Source organism: Solenopsis invicta, chromosome 13 (genome assembly GCF_016802725.1).
Source record: "Solenopsis invicta isolate M01_SB chromosome 13, UNIL_Sinv_3.0, whole genome shotgun sequence".
In the NCBI taxonomy this organism is placed as follows: domain Eukaryota; kingdom Metazoa; phylum Arthropoda; class Insecta; order Hymenoptera; family Formicidae; genus Solenopsis; species Solenopsis invicta.
Window position 1 is genome coordinate 3,281,737 of NC_052676.1, and position 26,934 is coordinate 3,308,670.

The following is a 26,934-nucleotide window of genomic DNA, read 5'->3' on the forward strand; positions in this document are numbered from 1 at the left end:
GGTGCGGTGCTTAGTAGATTGTTAATGTCGTTTTATTTTTTTTTTAATCTCTCACAATAATCGGATGTATAGTCGTTAAGTAGACGATAAAAATATCGAAAAAGGGAACAATTGCGCTATTTAACAGTAATCGTCCGCTCGATAATCTGCTTTCATCGAGCTAAAATGCACAATGCGAAAAGTAAAATTATTAATTCATTACTTTTCTCTCATTAAATACTTTTTAATTACCTCTGGCGATTCGAATAATGTTGTCCGAAAAAGTTCCTGCGACAAGATATAATCACAGACTCAAACTGAGAATGTAAACATATTTCTAACGTTCTTTCAAAAAGATATTTTGTGATTTCATCCGAGATGTATCACCATAATGCTAATCTGTATTCGATGTACTCGCGTCCAAAGCGCCAGACGTAGTTCAAAATGTCCTAACGTATAATAAATTGTTCGTAGTAACAACCATTGTAATATGCAACCGAATTCAAACCTCTTGAGAAGCGGTACTGTACTTGAACCATAGATCACTGTAAAATTGGTAAAACGTTTTGCAACGAGCGATATTTTTCCTAATAGCAGTAACTGTCAACCATCAGACACACAGATGCAACTCCGGCGTCTTCGAATAATCCCTTTCCGGATAATTGAGGCATAATCGTGCTGAACCGACGTGCAAAACCGATTCTCCTTTTCACTTACTTCCTTAATCATTTAACGCGGCGTTCCGAAATATAGAACACTGTTTGAGACAGGTTGAAACTCAAAGGTCCGATAACACTCGCCGATAACACACAAGTTGGAAGATGCCTTCCGAGGATAGGGAATCTCGCTCGCAGGATGTTTCCGCACTAGCCGCGTAATAATCCTTTGCTCTTGCCTCTTGAAAAGTGTTAATACTTTCGCGCCTACGGCATGTTCATTCTTTCCTGATAAATGTTCGACCCCTGAAAAAATTGCAAATTTATGTAAACAATACGGTAAATTCGATAATAGAAAAAATTGCATTTAACCCTAAACGTGTACAAATGTTGAAATTGATTTAAGAAATCTAAAAAGATGCAAAAAACTTAATAAGAAACTTAATGAAAATTTAAAAGTCCTTATGAAAATATTAAAAGTTTTTAATTATCTTTATTTTAATTATTTTATCTTGAAAATATAACAAGTTTATAAAAGTTTCAAGTGTTTTCATAATTAATATAAAAAATTCAAAATATTATATATAATATAATCAACTACATAAATAATCATATAATTAAGATTAAATATGTTAAATTATTAATGTTATTTATTGTATGCTTGAATTAATGAATACTAAAAAAGACATTTCTTTTGCACTTTACTATATTTTACGAGTAAAACTTACGTGATAGTCTTCTTCTCGGTACTTTTGGATTGGGATCTCGCTCTGTTCAACACCTTGAGAAAGTCCGTCGTTTTGGTACGCATTCTCGAGTGAATGTAAACTTTACTGCACTTGATATGATAGTGCAGATAATTCCTAAACATGTGTATCAGGTCGATGGTGTTGTCGCGAGCCTCCCGATTGGTGTGGCGTGGAAACAGTACTGTAAAAATATAAAACAATGTGAGTTTGACAGCAAAATTATATAAGTTTGTCTTACATTTTAATAATTTAAAAATACTTGAATAATAAGAAAGTTATATAAATACGCATCAGTAATATTAATTATATTTTTTCCTAAATAGTATTCGCAACAAATCCTTAAAACTTGAGAAAATTTATTAATAAAGTTTTGTATAAACTCTCTTATTATTAAGGCTTTTTAAAAAAACTTGAAGTCTAAATTAGTTGCAAGTTTTTAACAACAAAAGATTTTATTTATATCTCTTGTATTTTTTTTAGATATAAATTAAAAAAAAAAAAAATTAATAATGTATAAATAAAAAAAATTCTTGTCAATCGCGACAATTTTTAAATAAGAATAAATTTCAAATTTTTCTCACCGAATGTGATGTATCCAATACAATCTCCGACCGCCGCTTCAGAATCCTGCAACTCTAACGGCGGCTCACGGTGGTTGAACAATACTTGCGGAGCAGTGTGACTCGCACGCCTGCCTTCCTTCAGTTCCTGAAGAAACAGTTTCCCAATGACCATATCATCCTCATCCTTGAATATCGTACTGAACACCACGGTGACCCTGTCGCTCTTAGCCTCCACATACCTTTGTGAGGAAATTAAGAATTAATAATAATAAAAGTAATAATTGGGTGTCACTAGAGAGTTCTAAGTAATCAGAGAAACTAAATCAATGTATTGCAAGTTTTCTGGCAGAAACTAAAGGCAACATAAAATCGTATCAAAGAATCTTATAGCTGCAAAGTTACTTTTCTCTTCCACTAAACATCTTTTTTTCATTACCTCGTCTAAGGATGATTTTTATAACTCTACACCGTTTTTAATGTTTTCTAGAGTTCTTTTTATTGCATAAGCCGATTACTCTCTTATCATTTAGGACTTTAGATGTTACACACATAAAGATATATCTCTTACATTGTTTCCTCATCTCGATATTGAATTACAGCCCTCTTCTGTACTGGCTTGCCTGAAGAGTCACAGTACTGTTCCTGGAAGTCAAAGTATTTCTCAAAGACACTGGCGAAGCAATGCCTCTTCAGCAAGGCAACTTTTCTCACTAACGCCTCCCAGTCATCTGGCAATTTTTCTAGATCTATGAGTACCGACACATTATAACCTGTAACAGTGAAAAAAATTAGAAATGATTAATCAGTTTTGTTTTTGCAAGTGTGTGAAAGCTAAAATATGATTAAAATGGAATCTAACCGCTCTCTGGTGCAATAAGATGAGACCCGTACTCTCGTTTGAGCAATTCGTCTGCGCCATGCTCTTGCAACTGTTTATAAAATTTGAGCAAGATACTAATCTAAAAAAAAAAAAAAACAAATATTAGAAAATTAGTTACTCTAAATGACCATATAAAATGTTTACAAAGATATCCACTTACTCTAAGCTTTGACTTGTCTCCACTGAGGTTTGAAATGTGAAACAGTACCCCATCAAAGTCTGCTATGACGACATCTGTCGATTCCTGCTTATGTCTATGAACAGAATGCATATTGTAAGCATAAGATCAATTATCAAGTCAACAAGATTTTGCACCTACAGCAGATCTGAATAAACTAGAAAAAAAATTAAGAATAATGTATCAAAATTCTAAAAATGAAAAAATCCTGAAGTAGAAATCAAAATAATATGAAGCAACATAAAGAAATGATGGAAAAAGAATAAGAAAATAAGAGATCAAGATTTGATAATTACTTGATAAAAGTTTAAAAAGATGCTACGCCCTGATTGACAGAAGTTAAAAAAGATACAGAGAATAAAATTCTAAAAATAAGATTCCGATATGGAGAAAGCAAAGTATAAAGAAATAATGTTAGACAATGAGAAAATAAGGAGCAAAAGGAACAAAAGTCTCTTTTCAATAAATCATTTGAAGAGATAAGAGTATGACAGATGCGGATGGAGCAAGATTAACAGGAGCTGAAAACTGGAGGGCGAAATCTCGAGATGGAGAAGTGAAGCGAGGTGGAAAGGAACGTAACCAAGAAGAACGTAGGAGAAAAGGGAGATGAAGGGGAAGGAAGTCCACGTTCGACGAGTCATTCGGAACAAGAGTTTCTCGCGGAGGAACGGACGCGGCACCGCCCCGGCGGCCACGTCTTCCGGGGAGAGGTTAGATTACGCGGCGGTCAAGAATTCCCCGGGCGCCGGGAAGGCCCCGGGATGTGGAGACGCTTACCCCGATTGAGAATTCTTGACTTTGTTCGTCAACGTTTCCTCGAGTATCCTGTTGTGTATCTCGAGCAGGATCATGATTACTACGCCTCGGCGAGAGGAGTCGATGCACGATACGTGGCGATAACGATTATATTCACGGGCAGATAGCGGAAAACCGCGACGGATTTGTCATCCGTGCGTGTGTATGCACGCCGTCAACTAATGCCCGCCCAATCATTCGCGCTCGATCGGTAAAGATCGACCAACGCCGCTCGCGCGTCACTGTCGGTAAATAAAATCAAGAATCGAAAAAGGTGTAAAACAAATAATTTTAATATAATAGAATCAATAGAATAGTGTAATTATAACATGTACAGAATTATTTCTAAGTGTAAAAAATTTAAGGGGACATTTCTTGGTTTATTTTGATTAATCGAATCTCGAATCGATATATCGTGTAAGATGACAATTTGACTCATATTTTAATTCATTTACATTTTTTAATTGATATTTAGAAGTGATTATAATCTGAGATGTGTCTTAAACATAATAATAATTTGCATCGTAATGTGAAAAATACATGCAAATTAAGTTAAGATCGAAATATCGATAGTATCGATCTTGGCGAAGTCGACCGCGCGGAGATGAAGTCGCTTCCCGCCGTCTTCAGCTGCATTCACCTTTCTTTCCCAGAACGCAAAGAATGCGGGACGGACGGGCTCCGGAACGGAGGCGTCATCGCGGCTCATTTAACAGGTGAGCGAAACCTCGTATCAATAGTTATTGTCAATTTAATTATCGCGTAACGTGTAGATTTGATGCTCGTATATTACGCGGTCGCGGCGCGAGCGCGGCATCGAGCTTGACGCATGTAAAGTTGACCGTGCGAAAACGAAGCCGGCTCACCATTTTACCTCGCATTCACGTCTGATTACAGAAGACGACAGTCGCGATGCAGATCGAAGCGCGAGCGAGTGGCGTCGCAAAGTCGTTAATAAGTAAATCTATATTAATCTCGCAATAATTTAAGTCCGCAGCTCGATAATATGTTACGGAAAATGCTAAATGGAATGCGGGACTTGGTAGCGTTATCGCGATGGCGCGAACGCGGCATCGTCGCGTCGGTCTTGCCGCGTGAAGTTGACCGCGCGTGCATACATGACGCCGCGCCGCTTCTCGCCACCTTCAGTTGCATTCCCGTTTCTTTTGCAAAACGCAATGGACGCGAGATGGACGGGCTCCGGAACGGAGGCGTAATCGCGGCTCGTTTAACAGGTGAGAGAAACCTCGCATTAATAGTTATTGCCAAAAGTTAATCATCGCGTAACGTAGATTCAATATTCGTACAATGCGCGTCGGCGATGCGAGCGCAGCGTCGATCTTGATCGTAAAGTTGATCGCGCGAGAAGGAACGAAGCCGGCTCGCCATCTTGATTCACATTTACGTGTCTGATTGCAGAACGCGGTGAATACAAGATGGATCAAAGCTGGAGCGAGCGGCATCACGATTCTCGTTTAACAAGTGAAATCAATCTCAATCTCGATCGCGTCGATACTATCAGTTTAACCGACGTGTAATACAATGATTCTGTATTCATACCAGTAATTCATACAAATTAACGCGTATTTCGTAATAATTACTTGGTCGAAGGTATATCGCGCTACCTGTTGACAACGACGATATATATATTATCGGATTGCAAGAAACGCACGCGGTTGTCGAGATTATAATATTAATATGCTTCTAACGTATATTATGAAATAATAATCGTTATAAAAGACAACGTATGTACATTTGTTGCTTGAGACGCGGACCAGAGCATGAATGTGAAGTTGAGAGCGGAATGTGCTACGTCACAAGTGCGGCGTCGCTATGAAGTTGTCCGCGCGGGAAATCAAATTGTTTCGTCTTCTTAATTAAATTTACTTTTTATTTACAGAACGAGGCGTACGCAAAAAGGATCAACTTCGAAACGAATGGCGTTACGATTAATTTAATTAGTAAGCAAAGTTTACATTAACCATGCATTTATTTTTAAATAACACCTAATTATTGCAAAAAACATAGATTCGGTATTTGTTTGCAACATAGCGCGCGATTCTTGTATTTTAGAAATTTATTTTCATTAAATTTATACTTTTACTTTTGTATTTTAGAAATTTATTTTCATTAAATTTATACTTTATACTTTTATTACATATTATCAAAATTATAAATAAAAAACAATACTTGCTTGTAAAAATAATTTTCCTATATAATTATTTCCAATATTATTTCTATTTAAACATTTTTTTGCATTTGAATACTTTTTTGTGTTACAGATCGTTTAATATTGTATGTACTACAATTCTATTATTGCATATCGTGGGAATATAATCTAAAGAGGTCTGACAACTCGGAAACAAATTAGACTTAAGGGAGGTATGGGATTTCGGAGGAGAAACTTTGCGGTAAGCATTGTTGCTTACATACGTAAAATTAATTGTTTATTTTCGATTCTTTAGACATTTTCTTTCAATTAAAAGAAAATAATAATTAGAGAAACAATATTTTAATACAAAACTTTATAAATTAATTTTTATGAAATTATTTTTTTTGAAAACGTTTAATTATAATATTTTTATTTAAAAGCAATAAAAAAATTTAATGCGTGTAAGAATTATCTCTTAAATTGTTGATTATTTTGAGAACTACTTTAATAAGGATCTTATATTTATATATTACAGATTCATCACAGCGACGTTTGATAACTCCAATGTTGCGCATCAATCGAGGTAACAAAACTATGAAATATAACAAGTCATTATAATTTTTAATAATATAAAAGAAATGTTTTTTAATAAAAATGTTTAAAAAAATTATGAGTTTAAATAAATAAAATAATGTCCGGACATAATAATAATTCCAGGAATTAAAATTATGGATGCGACACAATAAAAATACGGAATTAGTTTTATGTCAATGTATTATTATAATTTTAATTCATGGATATATTATTACGTTGCGACATAATTTTAATTTATCAAATTATTAATTATAATAAAAGTGAATTAGAATTATGTCAAAGCATAATAATAATTCGACAAATTAAAACGATGTCACAACGTAATAATGTTTCCATGAATTAAAATCGACATAAAAGTAATTTTGTATTTCTATTATGTCATGTCCATTATTTTAATTTGTGAAATTATTATTATGTCCAGACATAATAAGAATTCGTAATTTTTATTGTGGCCATAAAAATAATTCTGTCAAGACATAACTTTAATTAGATAAATTAAATATATGTTATAACATAATAATGATTCCTCTTATTAAAATTATGTCGTGACATAATAATTCCATGAAATAAATTATAGCAAGACATAATAATTCAAAATTATTATTAAGTAGTGATATAATTTTAAATAGATAAATTAAATTTATGTGGAGACATAAAATAATTCCATAAATTAAAATTATGACATTATAATAATTCCTTACATAATAATTACTTTAGAACATAATACTAAACCCAAATTTTTATTGTGATTCACATATAATAATAATTTAATGAATAAAAATTATGTGTATACAATAATGACTAATGACGAATTGAATAATATTGAATTGAAAGAACTATAAAACTTTAGAATATATAATATAGCTATTTTGCAGAAATATTAGATGAAAGAATTAACGCAAAAATACAATTTGTTATGCTGATTTTAAATAAGTATAATATTAAAAATTTGTTTGCCTGTTTCATTCGGAACTCATGTCAGTGAATACGTAAATTACCCACAGAAGATTTATGATATGCAACTTATAAATTCTACCTAGACAGGTTATTCATATTTCTTATTAGAATACATTAACAATGCAAACAAAAAAATACAAATACATTAAATTTTTGCAAAGGACTATAATGAACCTGAATATACACAATAAGATATTTCATTCAAATTTTGTTAGTATAATTATATCATTTTTTTTCAGTGTAAATAAGAATATAAAATTTTCTTGAAAGATTTTATAATATAAAATAGACATAAATTGCTTAAATGAAAAAAACATTTTTTTTTTCATGTAAAAAAATTATGTATATTTATAAATTATTCCAAAAAGATTTTATATTCTCGCATATACATATAAAAAATAATAAATTGTTCATTTAAGACAAATTTTTTTTTGTGTGAGGATGTATTGCCGAAACACTAACAAAATTTCCCATTATTATGAATTTATGAATTTCAATACCTTATAACCACAACATTTGATAGACGTTATTATAATCATTGTAATAATCCTTGTAATTCCTACAATATTTCTAATTCGTCAATTTCTGAACAAACGTATTGATTAACTCATTCGGATTTTTAAACAATGCAACAAGTCTTTATTTTTTCAGTGCATTTATATTTCTATTTCACCTTTTTTGTGGTATGCGTACTAGACATTGACACTCATCAAAAATAATTTTTGCGTTTGCACGGACACATGTGCAATTACGGTACACGATTCGATATTAGAGACTGTTGCAATGTGCACTTTGACTTCTCGTTACATTATCGGTTCAATGAGATCAAATCTCATTGAACTTAGCGTCTAACCGGCCGATCAGCTGGATTAACCACGATTTGTGAGCATGTCGCGGGTTGACAAAGCACCCCAGAAAGTGCGTCTCCTTTAAGTGACTTGCTGCCTGCGACTATGGCTTGTAACAAATACAGGTGTCGTATGAATCGTGGTTAAAAAAACTCAGTCGACGTTAGACGTGCGTTAAACGTGACGCAAAAGGCAGAACTCATTCGCAACGAGCTCACTATCGATCCCGTATCCATCGCGTGCGAATTGCTGATTCGTTATTTTGTTAATCGCGTTATAAGCAATGTCTCTTGCTACGAGAAGATGCTTGCAACGCTATAGAATGATTTTTTTAATACAGAAATTTTTTTATCTTTATGTACAATTTTTATTTCTATTTCAAGTTTTTGTAATAAATGCACTAGACATTGTGATTCGTTCAGGAAATTATTTTCGCGTTAGATTGAACAAATCTGAAGTTATGGGGTACGATTCGATATCGGAGATCGATGCAATGTGCACTCTGACTTCTCGTCACGTTATCGGTTCAGTGAGACCATGTCTCATTGGACTTAGCGTCTAATCGATCAGCTGGATTAACCACGATTTGTGAGCATGTCGCGGGTTGACAAAGCACCCCAGAAAGTGCGTCTCCTTTAAGTGACTTGCTGCCTGCGACTATGGCTTGTAACAAATACAGGTGTCGTATGAATCGTGGTTAAAAAAGCTCAGTCGACGTTAGACGTGCGTTAAACGTGACGCAAAAGGCAGAACTCATTCGCAACGAGCTCACTATCGATCCCGTATCCATCGCGTGCGAATTGCTGATTCGTTATTTTGTTAATCGCGTTATAAGCAATGTCTCTTGCTACGAGAAGATGCTTGCAACGCTATAGAATGATTTTTTTAATACAGAAATTTTTTTATCTTTATGTACAATTTTTATTTCTATTTCAAGTTTTTGTAATAAATGCGCTAGACATTGTGATTCGTTCAGGAAATTATTTTCGCGTTAGATTGAACAAATCTGAAGTTATGGGGTACGATTCGATATCGGAGATCGATGCAATGTGCACTCTGACTTCTCGTCACGTTATCGGTTCAGTGAGACCATGTCTCATTGGACTTAGCGTCTAATCGATCAGCTGGATTAACCACGATTTGTGAGCATGTCGCGGGTTGACAAAGCACCCCAGAAAGTGCGTCTCCTTTAAGTGACTTGCTGCCTGCGACTATGGCTTGTAACAAATACAGGTGTCGTATGAATCGTGGTTAAAAAAGCTCAGTCGACGTTAGACGTGCGTTAAACGTGACGCAAAAGGCAGAACTCATTCGCAACGAGCTCACTATCGATCCCGTATCCATCGCGTGCGAATTGCTGATTCGTTATTTTGTTAATCGCGTTATAAGCAATGTCTCTTGCTACGAGAAGATGCTTGCAACGCTATAGAATGATCTTTTTAATACAGAAATTTTTTTATCTTTATGTACAATTTTTATTTCTATTTCAAATTTTTGTAATAAATGCACTAGACATTGTGATTCGTTCAGGAAATTATTTTCGCGTTAGATTGAACAAATCTGAAGTTATGGGGTACGATTCGGTATCGGAGATCGATGCAATGTGCACTCTGATTTCTCGTCACGTTATCGGTTCAGTGAGACCATGTCTCATTGGACTTAGCGTCTAACCGGCCGATCAGCTGAATTAACCACGATTTGTGAGCATGTCGCGGGTTGACAAAGCACCCCAGAAAGTGCGTCTCCTTTAAGTGACTTGCTGCCTGCGACTATGACTTGTAACAAATACAGGTGTCGTATGAATCGTGGTTAAAAAAGCCTAGTCGACGTTAAACGTGCGTTAAACGTGACGCAAAAGGCAGAACTCATTCGCAACGAGCTCACTATCGAGCCCGTATCCATCGCGTGCGAATTGCTGATTCGTTATTTTGTTAATCGCGTTATAAGCAATGTCTCTTGCTACGAGAAGATGCTTGCAACGCTATAGAATGATTTTTTTAATACAGAAATTTTTTTATCTTTATGTACAATTTTTATTTCTATTTCAAGTTTTTGTAATAAATGCGCTAGACATTGTGATTCGTTCAGGAAATTATTTTCGCGTTAGATTGAACAAATCTGAAGTTATGGGGTACGATTCGGTATCGGAGATCGATGCAATGTGCACTCTGACTTCTCGTCACGTTATCGGTTCAGTGAGACCATGTCTCATTGGACTTAGCGTCTAACCGATCAGCTGGATTAACCACGATTTGTGAGCATGTCGCGGGTTGACAAAGCACCCCAGAAAGTGCGTCTCCTTTAAGTGACTTGCTGCCTGCGACTATGGCTTGTAACAAATACAGGTGTCGTATGAATCGTGGTTAAAAAAGCTTAGTCGACGTTAAACGTGCGTTAAACGTGACGCAAAAGGCAGAACTCATTCGCAACGAGCTCACTATCGGTCTCGTATCCATCGCGCCCGAATTGCTGATTCGTTATTTCGTTAATTGTGTTATAAGCAATGTCTCTTGAACATGCTGCAAAGAAGATACTTGCAAAGATATAAAATAATTTTTTAAAGTTAAATTTTATCATATGAAAAAAGTCGTGTTGCATTATTCAAAAATCCAGTGTATTCAACCACTACGTTTATTCAGTAACGGACAAATAAAAAATCTTGTAAGAATTAACAAATTATAGTTAAATCTATCAAACAGTCAAATTATTTTAATCAAAATCTTATTATAATTATCAGAAATTTTGCTTGGTAAATATTTTGAGAAAAGCCTTCCTAATTATTTGTGGAAACTTTCCAGTTCGTATAAGAAATATTGGAGAAAGTTATAATATTATTCATAAATTCTAAAAAATTTTAATAATTTCTTGTTATAATATAATTAATTATTTAAAATTAATTTTTAAACATTTATTATAAATTACGGTTTTAAATATATTTGATATTTATTTTTTAATTTTTAATTTAAATTTTTAATATTTATAAATTTTTTATTAATCCACTTTTTGGTTTTTCTTGGTTTATTTAAAATTTGTAAAAGTTATCTGTTTTTTTTCTATTTTTATGTTTTATGTTTTACGTATAATATTTTATGATTCTTTTTTTTATTTCATTTTTAATTTGTTTTATTTAGATTATTGTATTAATATTTTATTTATTTCAAATTTTTTGAAGCAAGTTTTTTTTTAGTTTTTAATTTTTTTTATATTTAATTTCTAATTTGTTTTGCTAATTAAATTATTGTATTTTTTATTATTGTTTTATTTCAAAATTTTAAAGTAATTCTTTTTAAATTTTAAATTTTGATTTATTTTAAATATTTTCATATAATTTTCCATTTTTTATTTAATTGTTTATTAAAAATTAATTTATATTCCAAGTACTTTTGGTAGCAGTCGGAGATATTTTTTTAAAGTAATTTTTTATTAGTTTTTAGTTTAGTTTTAAGTTTTTATTTTTATTTGTTTTTAAGTTCTGTTTTTTTAATGATTTTAGTTTTTATTTTTAATTTATTTTGTTCAATAAATTTCGATTTCAAAAAGTATTCTTAACAGAAATTATTTATCCTGATATATAGTACATATCTATTAAGTAGAACTTTATTATGAATCACCAATAATCACTTAGTACGCAGGTTTTATGAATGGTACGAGAATGTATGTGATACGACGACGTAAGTAAGCCTAACTGATAAATAGCAAGATGACCGTATACGACCCATACAATGTATGTATACACACCTGCTTACCGCGCACGACTTTTCGATGGTTACATTGTACGTCGTACACAGAACGGAGAACATTGCCACGATCGTTCGACTTCTTCCGCCAGCGTTAGGCAATGGTTGTTGACCCATCACTGCAAGCTCTACCTCGGCTACATCCGCTAATGCTCGGCAACGATCGTTGATCTACGTCACAAGCGCTGCCTCGGCTACATCCGCCCGTCATCGGCAATGGTCGTCGATCCCCCACCGCAAGCGCTACCTCGGCTACATCCGCCGGTGCTCGGCAACGATCGTTGATCTACGTCACAAGCGCTGCCTCGGCTACATCCGCCCGTCATCGGCAATGGTCGTCGATCCCCCACCGCAAGCGCTACCTCGGCTACATCCGCCGGTGCTCGGCAACGATCGTTGATCTACGTCACAAGCGCTGCCTCGGCTACGTCCGCCCGTGATCGGCAATGGTCGTCGATCCACCGCCGTAAGCGCGACCTCGGCTACATCCGCCGGTGCTCGGCAACGGTCGTCGATCCACCGTCGCCAGCCATGCCGTATTTGTCACTGGGGCCGTCGCCATTTTGTTGTTTGCTCCGTCGTGGGTCATGAGGTACGTGCGTGCTTCTTGTTTTAAGGTTTAAGTTGTGCGTTGATACAATCGCGAGAGTGTCGAATGTAAGGGATAGTGTGAATTTTATGCTAACGTTAAGAGCAGCGTCAACTACGATAATCGGTGAATTTCGTGGTATCACGTATTCCTCAAGACATTTTTCCTTCTCGCAGCGTCGCAGAATGTATGTACGCAATATCAAGGCTGCGTTCACTTTCGTGCTCATAATGCTTGTAAACATCATTTGTCCTTGTTTAATATTAATAACAAGAAGCATGAAATGATGGCTTATAAGCCCTTACAGCGTGTGAACGTCCGAAATAAACGTACCTTAAGTGTATAAAAATGGTCGTACGGTTGTCTAGTGAACGGGGCTTTAATCGGTCCCGCGACAAAAGCCGTGATGGCCGCTCGAGCTTCTCTTTGCCCCTCGATCCGCTACTGCGCCACCATCGCCCGCCGCCGTTGCTGGTGCTGCCCGCTGCCGTTTCCGTGTTTGTTCGCGCCATTTCGCGATAGCCGTACGCTCCTTTTTGGTTTTTGCGCGCGTTCGTACCGAGTTCGACAGAATTCGAATTGTGTGTTGACGAAAGTGCCGAATCTTGTATCAAACGATCGAGTGTTGTGATACGCGAGTATCAAGGTTGTACGTAGAAACGATCGTGCTAGCTCATGAAGCTTGACATTGTTGCGAAGTTTTCTTGTGCGCGCGCGTACTCGCTCGAATAGGTCACATCAAGATCGCGAAAGTATCAAACATTACGTGACTGGTTGTCGTGCGATCACGCTAGATAGAAGTTTTGCGAACGGAAGTGAGTTGTCGTCTTTGTACCTTACATCTACGCGTGCATTCATTTAAACGGCTCTCGCCACTGTTTTGGCTGACGTCTATCACATCGGAGTTGCTTCTTCTTGCGCCGCCATATTCGTCGTTTCTTGCGTTTGGTTTGGTCCGACACGTCACTTTTCGCGTTCATTAAATGCAAATTGTGCGCAGATACGGTGCCGAAAATGACGAATGTAACTGCGGACCGGTCGTGTTTATACGTGAGTTGCACAGTGACATGTAAAAACAATCGCATTCGTGAGGTATTTCTGCATACAAAATTAGCACCTGTTGCATCGCGATGAGTTAACTTTCGCGCGCGTGTTACAGTTTAATCACGCTCGTGTGTCATACATTATACGCACAATAACAATAGTGTCGAATAAAGAATAAATCGTCGTTAATGTGCGGTTCTAGGAGAGCAAGGAGAGCGAGATGCCACCAGGATTCCAGTGAAAAAACAGCATTCGTCAAAGTAACTCTGTAAGTATATTATTTTATTAATATATCTTTGCATGTTTTTGCGTTTTGCAATTTGAATATAAAAATAATACATTTTTATTACTATTTTTGATCAAATTTATATAAAATATAATGTGTAACATTTGCATGTAGAAAGAATCATAACGAGATTACTATTATTTGGAATTAGCATACAATTATATAAAATATTCTTATTTTAAATGTTAATTTTGCTCTTGTAATAACTTCTGACACATTCTTAGAATTAAAACATGGTTTAAATATTGTTTAATGTGTTGGATTGGCTCAAAAGTTTGTAGTGGTACATGTTTTCCTTCTTGCTATGCCATACACATTATTATATATGGACTATCGAGTTGTCTATTAACATTTTCGTCACTGTGACTCTGAAAAAGAGCACTGGAGGAGAGGCCAAACCATTACCTCAAATTCTTCAGCCAGGAGATCCTTTTGCCTATTTTACGTCTGCTGCAGATCATGCCTTTTATGTTGAGGTGAAGAAGATTATACTTTTCTAAGTGTTGTATCCAAAATATTCCAACTTCTTAGTCTTTATGGTGTTGTTAATCTCTTTCTCTTTCTTCATTCTTGCCATAATCTCGATATTGCGATAGTACATATTTATGTAGTTACATAAATCCTATGTATAAATATCTAAATATTATCTTTGAATTTCACTTATGTACAAAATGCTACAAGCTTTTGTTCCAACCTAATATTTTGTGTTTAGAATTTTCCATATTTTTCAGACTTTTTAAGTATTTTATAATTTTGAGAAAGTTTTGTAAAATTATACAGTTTTATTTTTCCCTTATATAAATTGGAACACTTTTTAGAAATACTCAAAAAGTCTTCATCTTTTCTGACTTTTTCATATATGTTTATTATGAAATACCTATCTTTTGAAGTTTTTAAGGTTTTTGTTCTGGTATTTCTGATGAAAAAAAATGAAATCTAAAATGTTAAATTATTATTTTAGAAATTATGAGATAAGAAATCTGAAAATATTTCAAAATTCATACGTAGGAAAATTTCTAAGAGAAGATGTAGACTTTTTGAGAAAATACAATTTTTCTCAAAATTTTTTACACATGTAAATTAGGAAATGGTTTAGATTCGTTTAAAAAATCTGAAAATTGTTTAAAAACTTTTAAAATTACAGAGAAATTTTGAAAAACTCTGAAATTAACATAAAGTTCTAGAAAATTATATGACAAATTCTGAGAAAAATTTTATAACTTTGGTTACAATTTTGTGAGATTTTTTTGTTTATTTTTTAGAATTGTTATGTAAGTTTAAGAATTTTTCAAAATTTTTGTATAATCTTAAGTGTTAATTTTTTTGTTTTAATATGGATTATATGTTTTGTAGGTGGATGAAGTTACAATTCAGCTGCATTGCATTGTGTATTGTACTTTCAATTAAATTATCTTTTATTTTAAATCAAATAGGTTACATATTTGTGATGCATACACAGGGTGTGTTAACATATTTATTAATTTCGAACAGTTTAATTTGCTAACTTTAAACCCTTCTCATTAAAAAATTTTGTATATATGTATTGATATGTGTATATGTTAAAAAAGTGCAATGATAAGATAGAATATTTTATAAGTATATCTATTGTTTTAAAATAGATAGGCTAAAATATAGTTCATTAATATTTGATTTTGTAGCAAATATGATGTAAGCAAGTAGATAGATTTTCTTTGTTTCTATATTATAAGCAAGTAAGGAAGATGAGTAACATTTTAAATAACGCATTTTTACTAATTTATTTAGTAAAATATTAGTTAAATTTAAATTATTTTAAATTAATAAAGAAATTAAGCATTTGTTATTCCCTTGGAACATGTTTATTTTGTTCTAATTTTTCTTTTTATGTCGTTTAAACATTCATTAAAATTGAGACTGTACAAATGATTCAAACATTGCCAATGTAAAAACTTTAACGCTAAACTAAGACATTAAAGTTTATAGAAGTAGTGTTAATAGGTCTAAGATCCTTATACTGGACAAAACACTGTCGAATTTTTTCCTTACAATTTGTGTAACTCTATTTACAACCATCTCATCGCTAAGAAACTTAGGTGCCATATCAGAAATTACGTAACTCAATACTTTGGACAGTTCATCGTCGTTATAGAGACCTGTTGCTTGAAACTGAAAATAATAAAAAAAAATTAACAATTAATACAGGAGAAAAAGAAATACGAAAATTAGAATTGGAAAATAATTGTTGAAAATGTTGTTAAAAATAGAAAACAAAAAAAATATTGAGCAAGTTGAAATCAATATTATAATAAAAACTATTGATTAACGAAAAAATGCTTAGGAGTTAAAAATAATTTTGTGAAAAATAATTTCTCGCTTATTGTTAAATGTAAAGCTTCGAATTTTTTGAAGATTTCGGTTTTATTGAATTTATGTAAATATTTCTTTTGGTAAACGAATATTAAAATATTCTTTAGCCTTTCTGTTAAATATTTTCTAATTTTCATATTTCAAATTTCTGAGAACAGGAAACGAGAAGCTTATTTAAATTCTACACAAAATTTATTATTTTATAATTAAAATAATTACGTAATATATTTAAAATAATTTCTCGATGAATATTCGACAAACATAAATTTTCAATTACACATATCTTTTTTATTATCAGAAATTTTCTGAATTATTTGCCTTCTAAAATTGAAACGTTGCATACAGCAACATAATAGTTAACTATGAAAATTATGAAGGAAAGATAGTAAAAAGAAAGAAACACCTTAATACGATGATTTTTATAATCAATTTACTTACATCTAGCGATTTCAGAGAAAGATTTAATTTCATTTCTTTTATTTTTAGGTATCCGTTAAATCCACCGTCCGTTATAAAATCAATATGCGTTTCGAAAGCCAAGTAATGTGCGAACATACTGAAAATTGAATACGTAGTATTTATATCATTAGACACACTTTAATATTTTATACTTTATTTTTGGATGTTTATTTTAAATTAAATCTCCGCAAACATCATGGGTTTTTCAAGGAAACTTTTTGGTTTTGAATTATTTGGCCTCACATTTGGACACGTACAAATACAGTAAGAAACATTTTAGATCGAATAATTGTAAAATCGTTTCTAAATATTGAAAGAGCAGATCAGAATTTTTTTAGACTTTTTTGATCTCAAAAATTCTTTTAAGAAACATAACGTTTCCTCGGAGACCCATGATGCCCAACTAAGCAGTAAAATTTAGCAGTGTCTGCAGAGACTTAAGATACATAGAAAGTTTTATTATAAGATAGATATGAAATTATTAGGAAGAGGCATTTTCATGCTAAAATAAATTGAAAGCATAAACCACAAAAAGAGTTTGTGATTTAAAAAGTTCTTAAAATCAAACTTGTCGAAATTATCTGGGTTTTGATTCTCGAGCATCGAGGATCGAATACTCACTTTATTTGTCCTTTGCCGTACAATTCTAATTCATCGGCTGTAACGTTTGCAGAATAGTTGGTGCTCACGACTACCAGCGGCCACGAAAGATGAATAGTCGTGGAAATATAATAGTTCGGTTTGAAGTCAGCTTTAATGATGTCATATACAGACAAGCCATTTACGCCGATTTTCTTTAAAGTCGCGTTCAATCTAAGAATGTGTGAGAAATATAAAAAAAGACTTGTAAGTTATTTAATTTTGTGATGCATGTATACACACTTTGTTCTTTTTTAAATGACACGACGTGGATTAGCTATTAGAAAAAAAATATTGATTGAACAACGCTTGCGATTTTACTAAAAATAAGATAAGTGACAGATAACAACGATTACAGATTTATGGCAAAATAAAATCTAACGAATGAAAGATGATGGATCTATGCGATATATGATTTTGCAATTTTATTTATATTGTCACTACCGTTCAATTAAAAAATTGAAAGTTTTTTGAAAGCACGCACTTTATTATATCCTCGTTAAAGTTGATGTCTAGCTGATCCGCCCTGTATGGATCAAGAATCGGAAGTCCAAGTTTCTCGTTTCCAGTCTTTAATTGAGTTTTAAATTTTATGAGAATATCTTCTAACACATTTTTATATGCTGCAAAGTGAAAATTTGCACAATATCTAATCGATTTACAGTAGAATGCAATTGAATGGTATATTTTTCTCTCTTTTTCTTTCTCTCAAAGGTAAAAGAATTTGTAAAATGATGGGCACACATACCTAAGTTTTTTTTTTGGAGAATGAAAGGAGGGTATTAGTTTTGTTATTACGAAAACAGTAATATTTGGCGTTAATGCCAAATGCTAAATTTAGTTGAATTAAATCTACCAGTTTTAATTTTGAAATTTTTATTGCAGACTTCGTTATTAGTGATGTCAAAAAATTTATATATGTCAACCACAGGTCGATTGTATTTAAAATAATATTAGTTAAAATATAAGTATTTAAAATAATATAATAAATTATATTGAATAGAGAACATTGACCCATATGTGAAAACACAAATAATAAATGAAAAGCTCATAGGTCATAGTGCTGATAGGTCTTAGTGCTGATATTTATTGTGTGATTTTATAAAGTGAAATAAATATAAAAACGATCTATACTTTTCTAAAAAAATATATTGCTTGGCGTATCTCTAGAGAATTATAGGAGAAATACAAGGGAGCGAGGGAAAAAATATAGTTATGTGCTTACTGCTTGTTGCCCAGGCATTGCAACAGATCAGGATAAACCCGAGCGTTATCAGCTTCATCTTTCTGTGTGAAGTAAAAGACACGGTTTTAATTATTTATGATATTTGATTTTTATATTTAAGATTGTTTTAAGTATCATCTTAAGATGCCATCGACCAATCAGAGAGCTGTGTTACCATCTTAAGACATTACTTAAGACATTTTAAAATAAGAATCATGAATACCAGCCCTAGAACGGTTATTTACTGTTTACGACTTGTTATAAGTTTATGTAAATATTTCGACAGTTGTTCCAAATTAGCGTTTTATTAAACAGTACGAATGACACTGCGAGCTGCAGAAAAACATGGGCGTATATTTATATGGTGTGCAAACTCTCGCGTCGGTATCTAATCTTCGAATCGGACATTAGGACGTCTTTTGTTGATCAATCTTGATTATTTTATCTTTAATTAAATCTGAAGAATTCGATTTCGAAGAAAACTCTGGTGAAAATTTTTTTTAAAAGTTTTTATAGAATTTTTCAGAATTTCTGTATAATTTTATAACTCTGAGATTTTTTTTATATGAATTGGAACACTTTAGAAATACTCAAAAAATCTAGGATTTTTCATATATATTATTTTATTATGAAATATCTTAAGATTTTCAGGATTTTCTATAATTTTTAATAAAATATTGTAAAATTTAAAAAAGTTAAAAGTTTTTTTTTAAATTTATATGGGATGAGAAATCTTAGAAATTTCAAAATTCACATGTAAAATTTACATGAAAAATTCTAATAGGAGATGTAGACTTTCTAAATATTTCTAAAAAATGTTTTAATTCGTACAAAAATTATAAAAAAAATTTTCACCAAGGTTAAGATTTATATAAAAAATCTGAGAAACTTTTTAAAAAGTTTTAAAATTATTAAGAAATTAAGAATTATTCTGAAAAATTCTTAAATTTCCATAAAAGCTCTGAGAAAAATTTTATAACTGTGGTGAAAATTTTTCTTAGATTTTTACGTTTATTTTTTCAGAATTTTTATGTAAGGTTCAGAATTTTTATTAGCTTAAATGTTTATTTTTTTGTTCTAATGTGTTCGTATTTCTGTTTTACAGGTGGACGAAGTTACATTCTGCTCCATCGCATCGTGTATCGTAAGTAACTATTAATTATCTTTTATTTCAAAACAAAAAGTTTACATTTTTGTAACACATACACAACCTTATATAGTACAGGGATGTCTCGTTTGTTAAGCGGACTATCATAGAGAATACCTTTTATAACCCTAGGATTATTTTTACAAGTTCTTATGAACTATCAAATGTGTGCCTTATTTTTTTCTGAAAACATCTAGTGGATGTTCTAATTGGACATCCTAAAAATATCCATCTGCAATCATTGGGATATACACTTAATGAGCAAGACAATATTTTTTTAACATTAAAAAAAATATTTTTAGCAATAAAATTTTTTTTAACTTTAAAATTAATGGGATAGTTCTTTACATTAAGAAATGTTAATTTTAATAATATTGTTAAAAATGTTTTTTAAATATTATATAAAATAAAAACATACTCTGACATTGAAAAAATATTTATTTTAATATCGCGAAAAATTTTTTCTTAACATTAAATAACGAGAAAATCAATATATTTTCTAAAGAAAAAATGAATTTTTTTTGGAAGCTAAGCAATCAGAAATATATCATATCTTCCTAATTTTTTGAACTGTTGGGTGTTTTTGCTCAGAAATTTTTTTCCGGAAATTTCCAAGCGGTCAACCATCAAAGTCTGAATCACTATCAACATTGCCTACTTTCTGCGATATCTAAGTAATGATCCGTGTACATTTTATACTTATGTATTATTGATAAATAGATCACTATCTTATCAAAAAGATAAAACATAATTACAGCATATTTATATATATAAACGTTATACGTTTATATATATAAACAATAAAGTTGTAGTTTTTTTTTACAGAGTTTCACAAATGCGGTTTAGTATCTGGAATAACTTTTTTATTATTTGTTTAAATGAGAATACAATTAGAAAAAAGTGAATATAATACAATAATTAAATGTAAAAAAGTTTTTGTTTAATTTTTAAATCATTAATTCAAGTAAATAATGTAAAATAAATATTAAATAAATATTAAATGCATATTTATTTGTTCTAAATTTTTATTTTTAGTAAAGAATTATTATAAAATAAATATAATTAATAAAAAATAGATATTAAAAAAACATTTAAAAAAGAATTATCTACTCATTGTGTACTGATCATGAAAAAATTGAGTCTGAATTCATGTTAAATAAAATTTAAATTAATATTGAAAACATAATAAAGTACATTGCTTTAAATCATTATCTAAAATGAATAATTAATGTGAAATAAATATTTAATTAAAATAAATGTTATTTTCACAATAAAGCTGTACAACATATGTATAACTAATAATAAATAAACATTAAAAAAATGTTTAAAAAATATTGTCTGCTTCTTGGATAAGGATGTCTATGGGATGTTCTTTAGATAAAATGTACTGTGTGAGCAACTTCACACTACGTCCAATGGATGTATATAGAAGTCTTTTAGATGCTTAACGTTCTTCAGGTAGTTCAGCACACTTATTTTGTAATTTTTAATGACAGTTTTGTTATCGTTATAACATTGTTGCACAGATATAATACATGGCAAAAAAGCTGCACAACGATGTTATAACGATAATGAAACTGTCGTTAAGAATTATAGAAGGCCTGCTAAAATTTTCATCTTAGTACAATGTTCTAAATCCCCATTGCATTCACGTCTCTGGATATTCAAGATAGATTCAAGATCATCTTGAGGATATCTTGTGCTATTAGGGAACGTGTTGTTTGCAAATTTATTAATTTTAAACAGTTTAATTTATCAACTTTAAACCCTTTTCAATAAAAAATTTTATATATGTATGTACAATTTACATATATACAAATATATAATGCTACATTTATTTATATATATTTACGTGTATGTACATAGATATGTGTGCACGTAAAAAAGTACAATATTACAGATAAGAATATAGTATTTTATAGGTCTATTGCTTTAAAATAGATAGACTAGAATATAGATCAGGATTAATATTTAATTTTGTATCAAATATGATGTAAGTAGATTTAAAAGCAAGTAGATTTTCTTTAAGTAGTAGATTTTCTTTAATATGCCTATGTTACAAGCATGAAAATAGACGAGTAACATTTTAAATCATGCATTTCAACTAATTTATTTAATAAAATATTAGCTAATTTAAATTAATAATTTATAATTAGTAAAGAAATTAAGTATTTGTTGTTCTCTTGGAACGTGCTTATTTTGTCCTAATTTTTCATAGTCTATATCGTTTAAATATTGATTAAAATTTTTGACTGTATAACTGTATAACTTTAGCTAAGTAGTTTTATTAGATCCATGAATTTTGTTTTGGCCAGGATAGGGTCAATTGTGTTTCTCACAAATTGAAGAACCTCTTTTACTACGTCCTTACTAGTAACAATTTTAGGTGCCATATCAGAAATCACGGCACTCAATACTTTGGACAGCTCTTCGTCGTCATAGAGACCCGTCGCTTGAAACTGAAAAGGAAAAAAAGATTAGCAAGCAATTGATAGAGAAGAAAATGAAATACGAGAATTAGAACTGATAATCGGGAAAAAAATTGCTGAAATAGAAAAATAAAAAAAAATTATTGAACAAGTTGAAATCCATATTGTATTAAAAATATTTGATTACCGAAAAAATTACTTGGGAGTTAAAAATGATTTCTCGCTGATCGTTAAATATAAAACTTATGATATTTCAAAGATTTCGATTTTATTGAATCTACGTAAATTTTTTTTTTTGGTCAGCGAATATTAAGTTATTCTTTATCTTTTTACTAAATATTTTTCAATTTTTATATTATGACAAATTTCTGTGAAGAGGAGACATGAAATTTATGTAAACTGTACACAAAATTATTATTTTATATATTAAAATAGTTACGTAATACATTTAAAATAATTTCTTGATAGATATTCGACAAACATGAATTTTCAATTGCACGTGTCTTTTTTTATCTCTTCAGAAATTTGCTGAGTTATTTGCATTGTAAATAACACAAATGTTACACACCATGACACAACGATTAACTGCGAAAATTACGAACGAAAAATATTTAACAAATGAACAATTTTAGTGGGATGATTTTTATAATCAGTTTACTTACCTCTAGTGCTTCTAGCATAAGTTTTAATGTCATGTCCGTTATTCTCAAATATCCGTCAAATATTCCACCGTCCAGTACAGCCTCAACATGCGTTTCGAAAGCGAATTGATGCGCAGACAAACTGAAAATTGAATACATAGTATTTATATCGTTAGACACTGACATTTTATCTTTCATTTTTAGATGTCTATTTTAAATTAACCCTCCGCAACTATCGTGGGTGTCTCAAGGGGTGATTTTTCGATCTTGAACTATTTCATCTCAAATTTGGACATGTGCAAAAACAGTAAGAAACGTTTTGGATCGAATTATAAAATCATATTCCTAAATATTGAAAGAGTACATTAGAATTTCTTCAGATTTTATTGAGCTTAAAAATCTTTTGAAAAACATAACGTCCTCTCAACCACCCACGATGTCTAAGCAGTAAAATTTATCGGTGTCTGCGGAGGCTTAAGATAGGTAAAAAGTTCTATAACATAGACGCAAAATTATTAGGAAGAGGTATTTTTATGCTAAAATAAGTTGAAAGCATCCTAAAAAAAGTTTGAGATTTAAAATAAATTCTTAAAATTAAACTATCCAAGATTATCTTGGTTTTGAATCTCAATCGTTGAGAATCGAATACTCACTCTATCTTTCCGGTGCCGAAAATCTCGAATTCGTCGGCTTTGCCGTTTACGGAGTAGTTGGTGCTCGCGACTACCAGCGGCCACTTAAGATGAAGATCTACCGAAACAGGGCTTAGCTCGAAGTCAGCCTTAACGATGTCATATGCAGACAAGCCATCTATGTTGATTTTCTTCAAAAACCCTTTCAATCTGAGAATGTGCGAGAAATAAAAAAAAAAAAGATTTATGAGTTATTTAATCTTGGGGTGCACACACCTACATACTTTATTCTTTTTGTTAAAGTGACATGACGCGGATCATTAGCTATTAGAAAAAAAAAATATTGATTGAACAACGCTTTTGCGATTTTAAAAATAAGATAAGTGACAAATAACGATTACAGATTTATAGCAGTATAAAATCTAACGAATGAAAGATGATGGATCTATGCGATATTTGATTTTGCAATTTTATTTATATCGTAAATATCGTTTAATTAAAAAATTGGAAGTTTACGCACTTTATTGCATCCTCGTTAAGGTCGATATCTAGGAAATCCGACTTGAACGGATCCATAACCGGAAGACCAAGTTTCTCGTCTCCTTTCTTTAATTTGTCTTTAAGCTTAATGAGAGCATCTTCTATCATATTCGCGTATGCTGCAAAGTGAAAATTTGCACGATACATAACTAGTTCAATTCAGTACAATGCAATTAAATATTGTATTCTCCATTCTTCTTTCTCTCTTTCAGGTAAAAGAATTTGTATAAATGATGGACACACATATTGAGATTTTTTTTCGGAGAATGGAGGGAGGGTATTAATTTTGTTATCATAAAAACAGTAATATTTGACGTTAATGCCAAATATTAAATTTAGTTAAATTAAGCCATTTTTATTAATTTTGTAATTTTTACTGCAAGCTTCGTCATCAGTGATCTCGAAAATCTATATATGTCAACCACAAGTCGATCATACTTAAAATAACATTAGATAAAATATAAGTATTTAAAATAAAATAAAATTAATATATAATATAATAATTATTTAATATTTATTATTTTAAATAATTTTTTATAACCTATTTTTTATTTTTTATAAAAAAGAGAAAAATTATATAATTTTAAATAAACATTTCAAATAATTTTTTACTGCTAATTAATTTGAATTTGGCGGATTTGGCTTTCTTTATTGAATAAAAAAATAAATATTAGTTGCAAAGTGGCAGTGGCAGTAAATAGCACGATGAATCTATCTGCCTCCTGCCTGATTGCAAATTTTACTGAAGATTCTGTTGGAGAACTTCATGTATGTATTTTATACATATAATACAGTTATAATTAGATACATAAAGAATTTAATGTATATTTAAATAAATAAAATTGTAAGTAACTTTTTATTTGAAATTTTTATTTAAACTGTGTATTTTTTATTTTATATTTTAAATAACTTTCTGGAATATCTTTTACATTTTTTATTTTAAATAAGTCGTATCAGTTATTTAATCAACCCTTGTCTGTCTTTCATGTAAATACGACAAAATTTAACATTTTGTTGCGTCACATTGAATCCGCCATTTTGAAATTAAGTAGCAATTTAAAAAAAAAATAGCTTTTATGTTGACTTTCAAAATGAAGCCAGAAATGACTTGTTATTTTAATTTTTGTCAAAAATATGTACATTTTCTTACTTTTACATCATCAATGATTGACGAAATATGCAGATCAAAGGGAAAACTCAAGGATGTTGATTTTTTTTTAAAGAGTATTATTGTTTGTCTTTAAAATGAGCTCAGGAAGAAGTTGATGTCTTTGTTTTTGTGGAGGATGAGTTTTTGAAGGATTGGGACATATGTGGTGTCTATCAGGCGCGAAAGGGTTAAAAAGTAAATTGAAACAAAATTTTACATCAAACACTGTAAATAAATTATTCAAAAGTACGCTACTAAGATTTTTCTATGAAAAATATCTCTCAAAAGAACTGTTTTCATGCAAGAAGTCTGAAAACGAATAATTCAACAGTATATAGATTGTTAAGAAAAGTGTAGAGCAAAGATAGAATGAAATAAATGTGAAAACGATCTATACTCTTCTAGAAAAAAAATATATTGCTTATCTCTATGGCGTATCTCCAGAGGAATATAGGAGAAATACATGGGTGCAAAGGAAAAAATATAGATATGTGCTTACGGCTTGTCTTCGCTGCCCAGACGTTGCAACAGATCAGGATAAGCCCGAGCGCTATCAGCTTCATCTTTCTGCGTGAAATAAAAGTCACGGTCTTAGTTATGCTTTCGACACAATCGCAATATCGCATATTTTAAAACTAACAAATTTGCGCGTTGTTATCAATATGTTATTATCAATACGTTGCCAATATTATAACGATAACTATCGTGATAGGGCGTCGCGATCATCGAAAGTGTATCTCGCAACATTCAGCGGCGTGGCGTATAAGTTGTACATACACGTGGGATAATCGCGCAAATGTAACACGTACTGAAGCGCAAGTCGAAACGCTCGTAGGTAATATTTTTAATTTAGTCGACAGTCGACAGTCGTCACTCGTACTTGGACTTGGAATTGTACATTTTACATTATCTGTGAATACTTATGGCCGCGCCAAGGCCTAGAACGGTCAGCTACTGTTTACGTACGGTTTGTCGTAAGTTGATTTATGTGAGTATTCCGATAGCCGTCGTTCCAAGTCAGCGTTTGATTAAAGAACGAATGATACTGGTAGCTGCAGAAAAATATGGAGGTATATTTATATAGGCGGGGGAACTCTTAGGCGCCGATATCTAATCTCTTCAAGTCGGACATCAAGATATCTGGTGTTGATCAATCGTGTATCTTAACTATTTATCAATCTTTGATCTTTGCGGAATTTGGATTCCGAAGAACGGGAGAAATCATGCAATCTTATGTTCTCTTCGTTCTTCTTTCGTTTAAAAATTCCATTGGGTTTTGAATTGTTGCAATCACAAATGTAGTTTTAATGGCAATTTTTCATATTGCGTAGCGAATCCTGGAAAGGATACGCGAAGCAATTAACTGTAATTATGTAATTGTGATGTATTTTGGAGCGCAGGAATTTGTTTTTTTTTTTCTTACAATGAGTTCTGTGTGAATCTTATCGAAACCAGAGATTAGATTGTTGATTAGATTATAAGACAGCTGGTTACGCTGCAACTTGTGTAACGCACTTAAATAGATGTCAGGAAGGAACCGCATATCAGAATAATGCACAGTCTTGCTGGTTGGAAATTTGAAAATTGTAGGAATCTTTTTAATGGCACAACGCGAAGACTGCTTTATATTTATTAACCCTTACGATATCTTGCTCAAAACAGTATCATCCCTATTCTGGGTATCTTGAATCTGTTAATTTTTTTACATATTTAAAA

General features: G+C 31.5%; 3 protein-coding genes and 2 long non-coding RNA genes across 8 annotated transcripts in view; 2 read left to right on the forward strand and 3 right to left on the reverse strand.

The window, feature by feature from the left end:
* Positions 1-14: 14 nt before the first annotated feature.
* On the reverse strand, positions 15-3,993 carry LOC105202376 (probable actin-related protein 2/3 complex subunit 2). The gene is made up of 7 exons (XM_011170855.3): positions 3,786-3,993; positions 2,988-3,081; positions 2,807-2,906; positions 2,516-2,717; positions 1,966-2,186; positions 1,364-1,565; positions 15-941 (listed from the first exon to the last, which is right to left on the reverse strand). Exons 1-7 carry the CDS (start codon positions 3,857-3,859, stop codon positions 914-916), a joined length of 921 nt encoding a protein of 306 aa, XP_011169157.1. The 5' UTR covers positions 3,860-3,993; the 3' UTR covers positions 15-913.
* Positions 3,994-4,450: 457 nt separating this feature from the next.
* Positions 4,451-6,634, forward strand: LOC105200823. The gene is made up of 5 exons (XR_850994.3): positions 4,451-4,519; positions 4,701-5,038; positions 5,704-5,764; positions 6,086-6,214; positions 6,491-6,634. It is a non-coding gene; the product is annotated as an uncharacterized LOC105200823 (long non-coding RNA).
* Positions 6,635-13,200: 6,566 nt separating this feature from the next.
* The window catches only part of LOC120359438, a 32,832-nt gene continuing 19,098 nt past the window's right edge, over positions 13,201-26,934 (forward strand). The window contains exons 1-2 of the long non-coding RNA XR_005576222.1: positions 13,201-13,992; positions 19,785-19,823. This is a non-coding gene — a long non-coding RNA (uncharacterized LOC120359438). The remainder of the gene's footprint in view (positions 13,993-19,784; positions 19,824-26,934) is intronic.
* On the reverse strand, positions 15,940-19,183 carry LOC120356864. Of its 2 annotated transcripts, none has more exons than XM_039456883.1 (6): positions 18,903-19,183; positions 18,680-18,741; positions 17,939-18,024; positions 17,437-17,628; positions 16,795-16,912; positions 15,940-16,155 (listed from the first exon to the last, which is right to left on the reverse strand). In XM_039456883.1, exons 2-6 carry the CDS (start codon positions 18,695-18,697, stop codon positions 15,967-15,969), a joined length of 603 nt encoding a protein of 200 aa, XP_039312817.1. In that variant the 5' UTR covers positions 18,698-18,741; positions 18,903-19,183; the 3' UTR covers positions 15,940-15,966. The 2 variants fall into 2 exon arrangements, with proteins under 2 accessions (XP_039312817.1, XP_039312816.1); XM_039456882.1 differs by having other exon boundaries at positions 17,939-18,077.
* Positions 21,636-26,317, reverse strand: LOC105202374. Of its 3 annotated transcripts, none has more exons than XM_011170849.3 (6): positions 26,185-26,317; positions 25,718-25,785; positions 24,049-24,187; positions 23,550-23,738; positions 22,918-23,038; positions 21,636-22,285 (listed from the first exon to the last, which is right to left on the reverse strand). In XM_011170849.3, exons 2-6 carry the CDS (start codon positions 25,779-25,781, stop codon positions 22,097-22,099), a joined length of 702 nt encoding a protein of 233 aa, XP_011169151.3. In that variant the 5' UTR covers positions 25,782-25,785; positions 26,185-26,317; the 3' UTR covers positions 21,636-22,096. The 3 variants fall into 3 exon arrangements, with proteins under 3 accessions (XP_011169151.3, XP_039312815.1, XP_039312814.1); XM_039456881.1 differs by lacking the exon at positions 26,185-26,317 and adding an exon at positions 25,996-26,105; XM_039456880.1 differs by lacking the exon at positions 26,185-26,317 and adding an exon at positions 25,859-26,000.

Excerpts from the sequence above, each read along its gene's own strand:
- LOC120356864 (XM_039456882.1), bottom strand. The coding sequence starts at position 18,737 with ATGAAGCTGATAACGCTCGGGTTTATCCTGATCTGTTGCAATGCCTGG. Across the intron at positions 17,629-17,938 it reads TTTAACGAGGATATAATAAA|ATTGAACGCGACTTTAAAGA; the intron begins GTGCGTGCTTTC and ends ACACATTCTTAG. Across the intron at positions 16,913-17,436 it reads TACGGCAAAGGACAAATAAA|TATGTTCGCACATTACTTGG; the intron begins GTGAGTATTCGA and ends TTCAATTTTCAG.
- LOC105202374 (XM_011170849.3), bottom strand. The coding sequence starts at position 25,781 with ATGAAGCTGATAGCGCTCGGGCTTATCCTGATCTGTTGCAACGTCTGG. Across the intron at positions 24,188-25,717 it reads CTGGGCAGCGAAGACAAGCC|CATACGCGAATATGATAGAA; the intron begins GTAAGCACATAT and ends TTCACTTTGCAG. Across the intron at positions 23,739-24,048 it reads CTTAACGAGGATGCAATAAA|ATTGAAAGGGTTTTTGAAGA; the intron begins GTGCGTAAACTT and ends GCACATTCTCAG.
- LOC105202376 (XM_011170855.3), bottom strand. The coding sequence starts at position 3,859 with ATGATCCTGCTCGAGATACACAACAGGATACTCGAGGAAACGTTGACG. Across the intron at positions 3,082-3,785 it reads GTCAAGAATTCTCAATCGGG|ACATAAGCAGGAATCGACAG; the intron begins GTAAGCGTCTCC and ends TTCTGTTCATAG. Across the intron at positions 2,187-2,515 it reads TATCGAGATGAGGAAACAAT|GTATGTGGAGGCTAAGAGCG; the intron begins GTAAGAGATATA and ends TTCCTCACAAAG.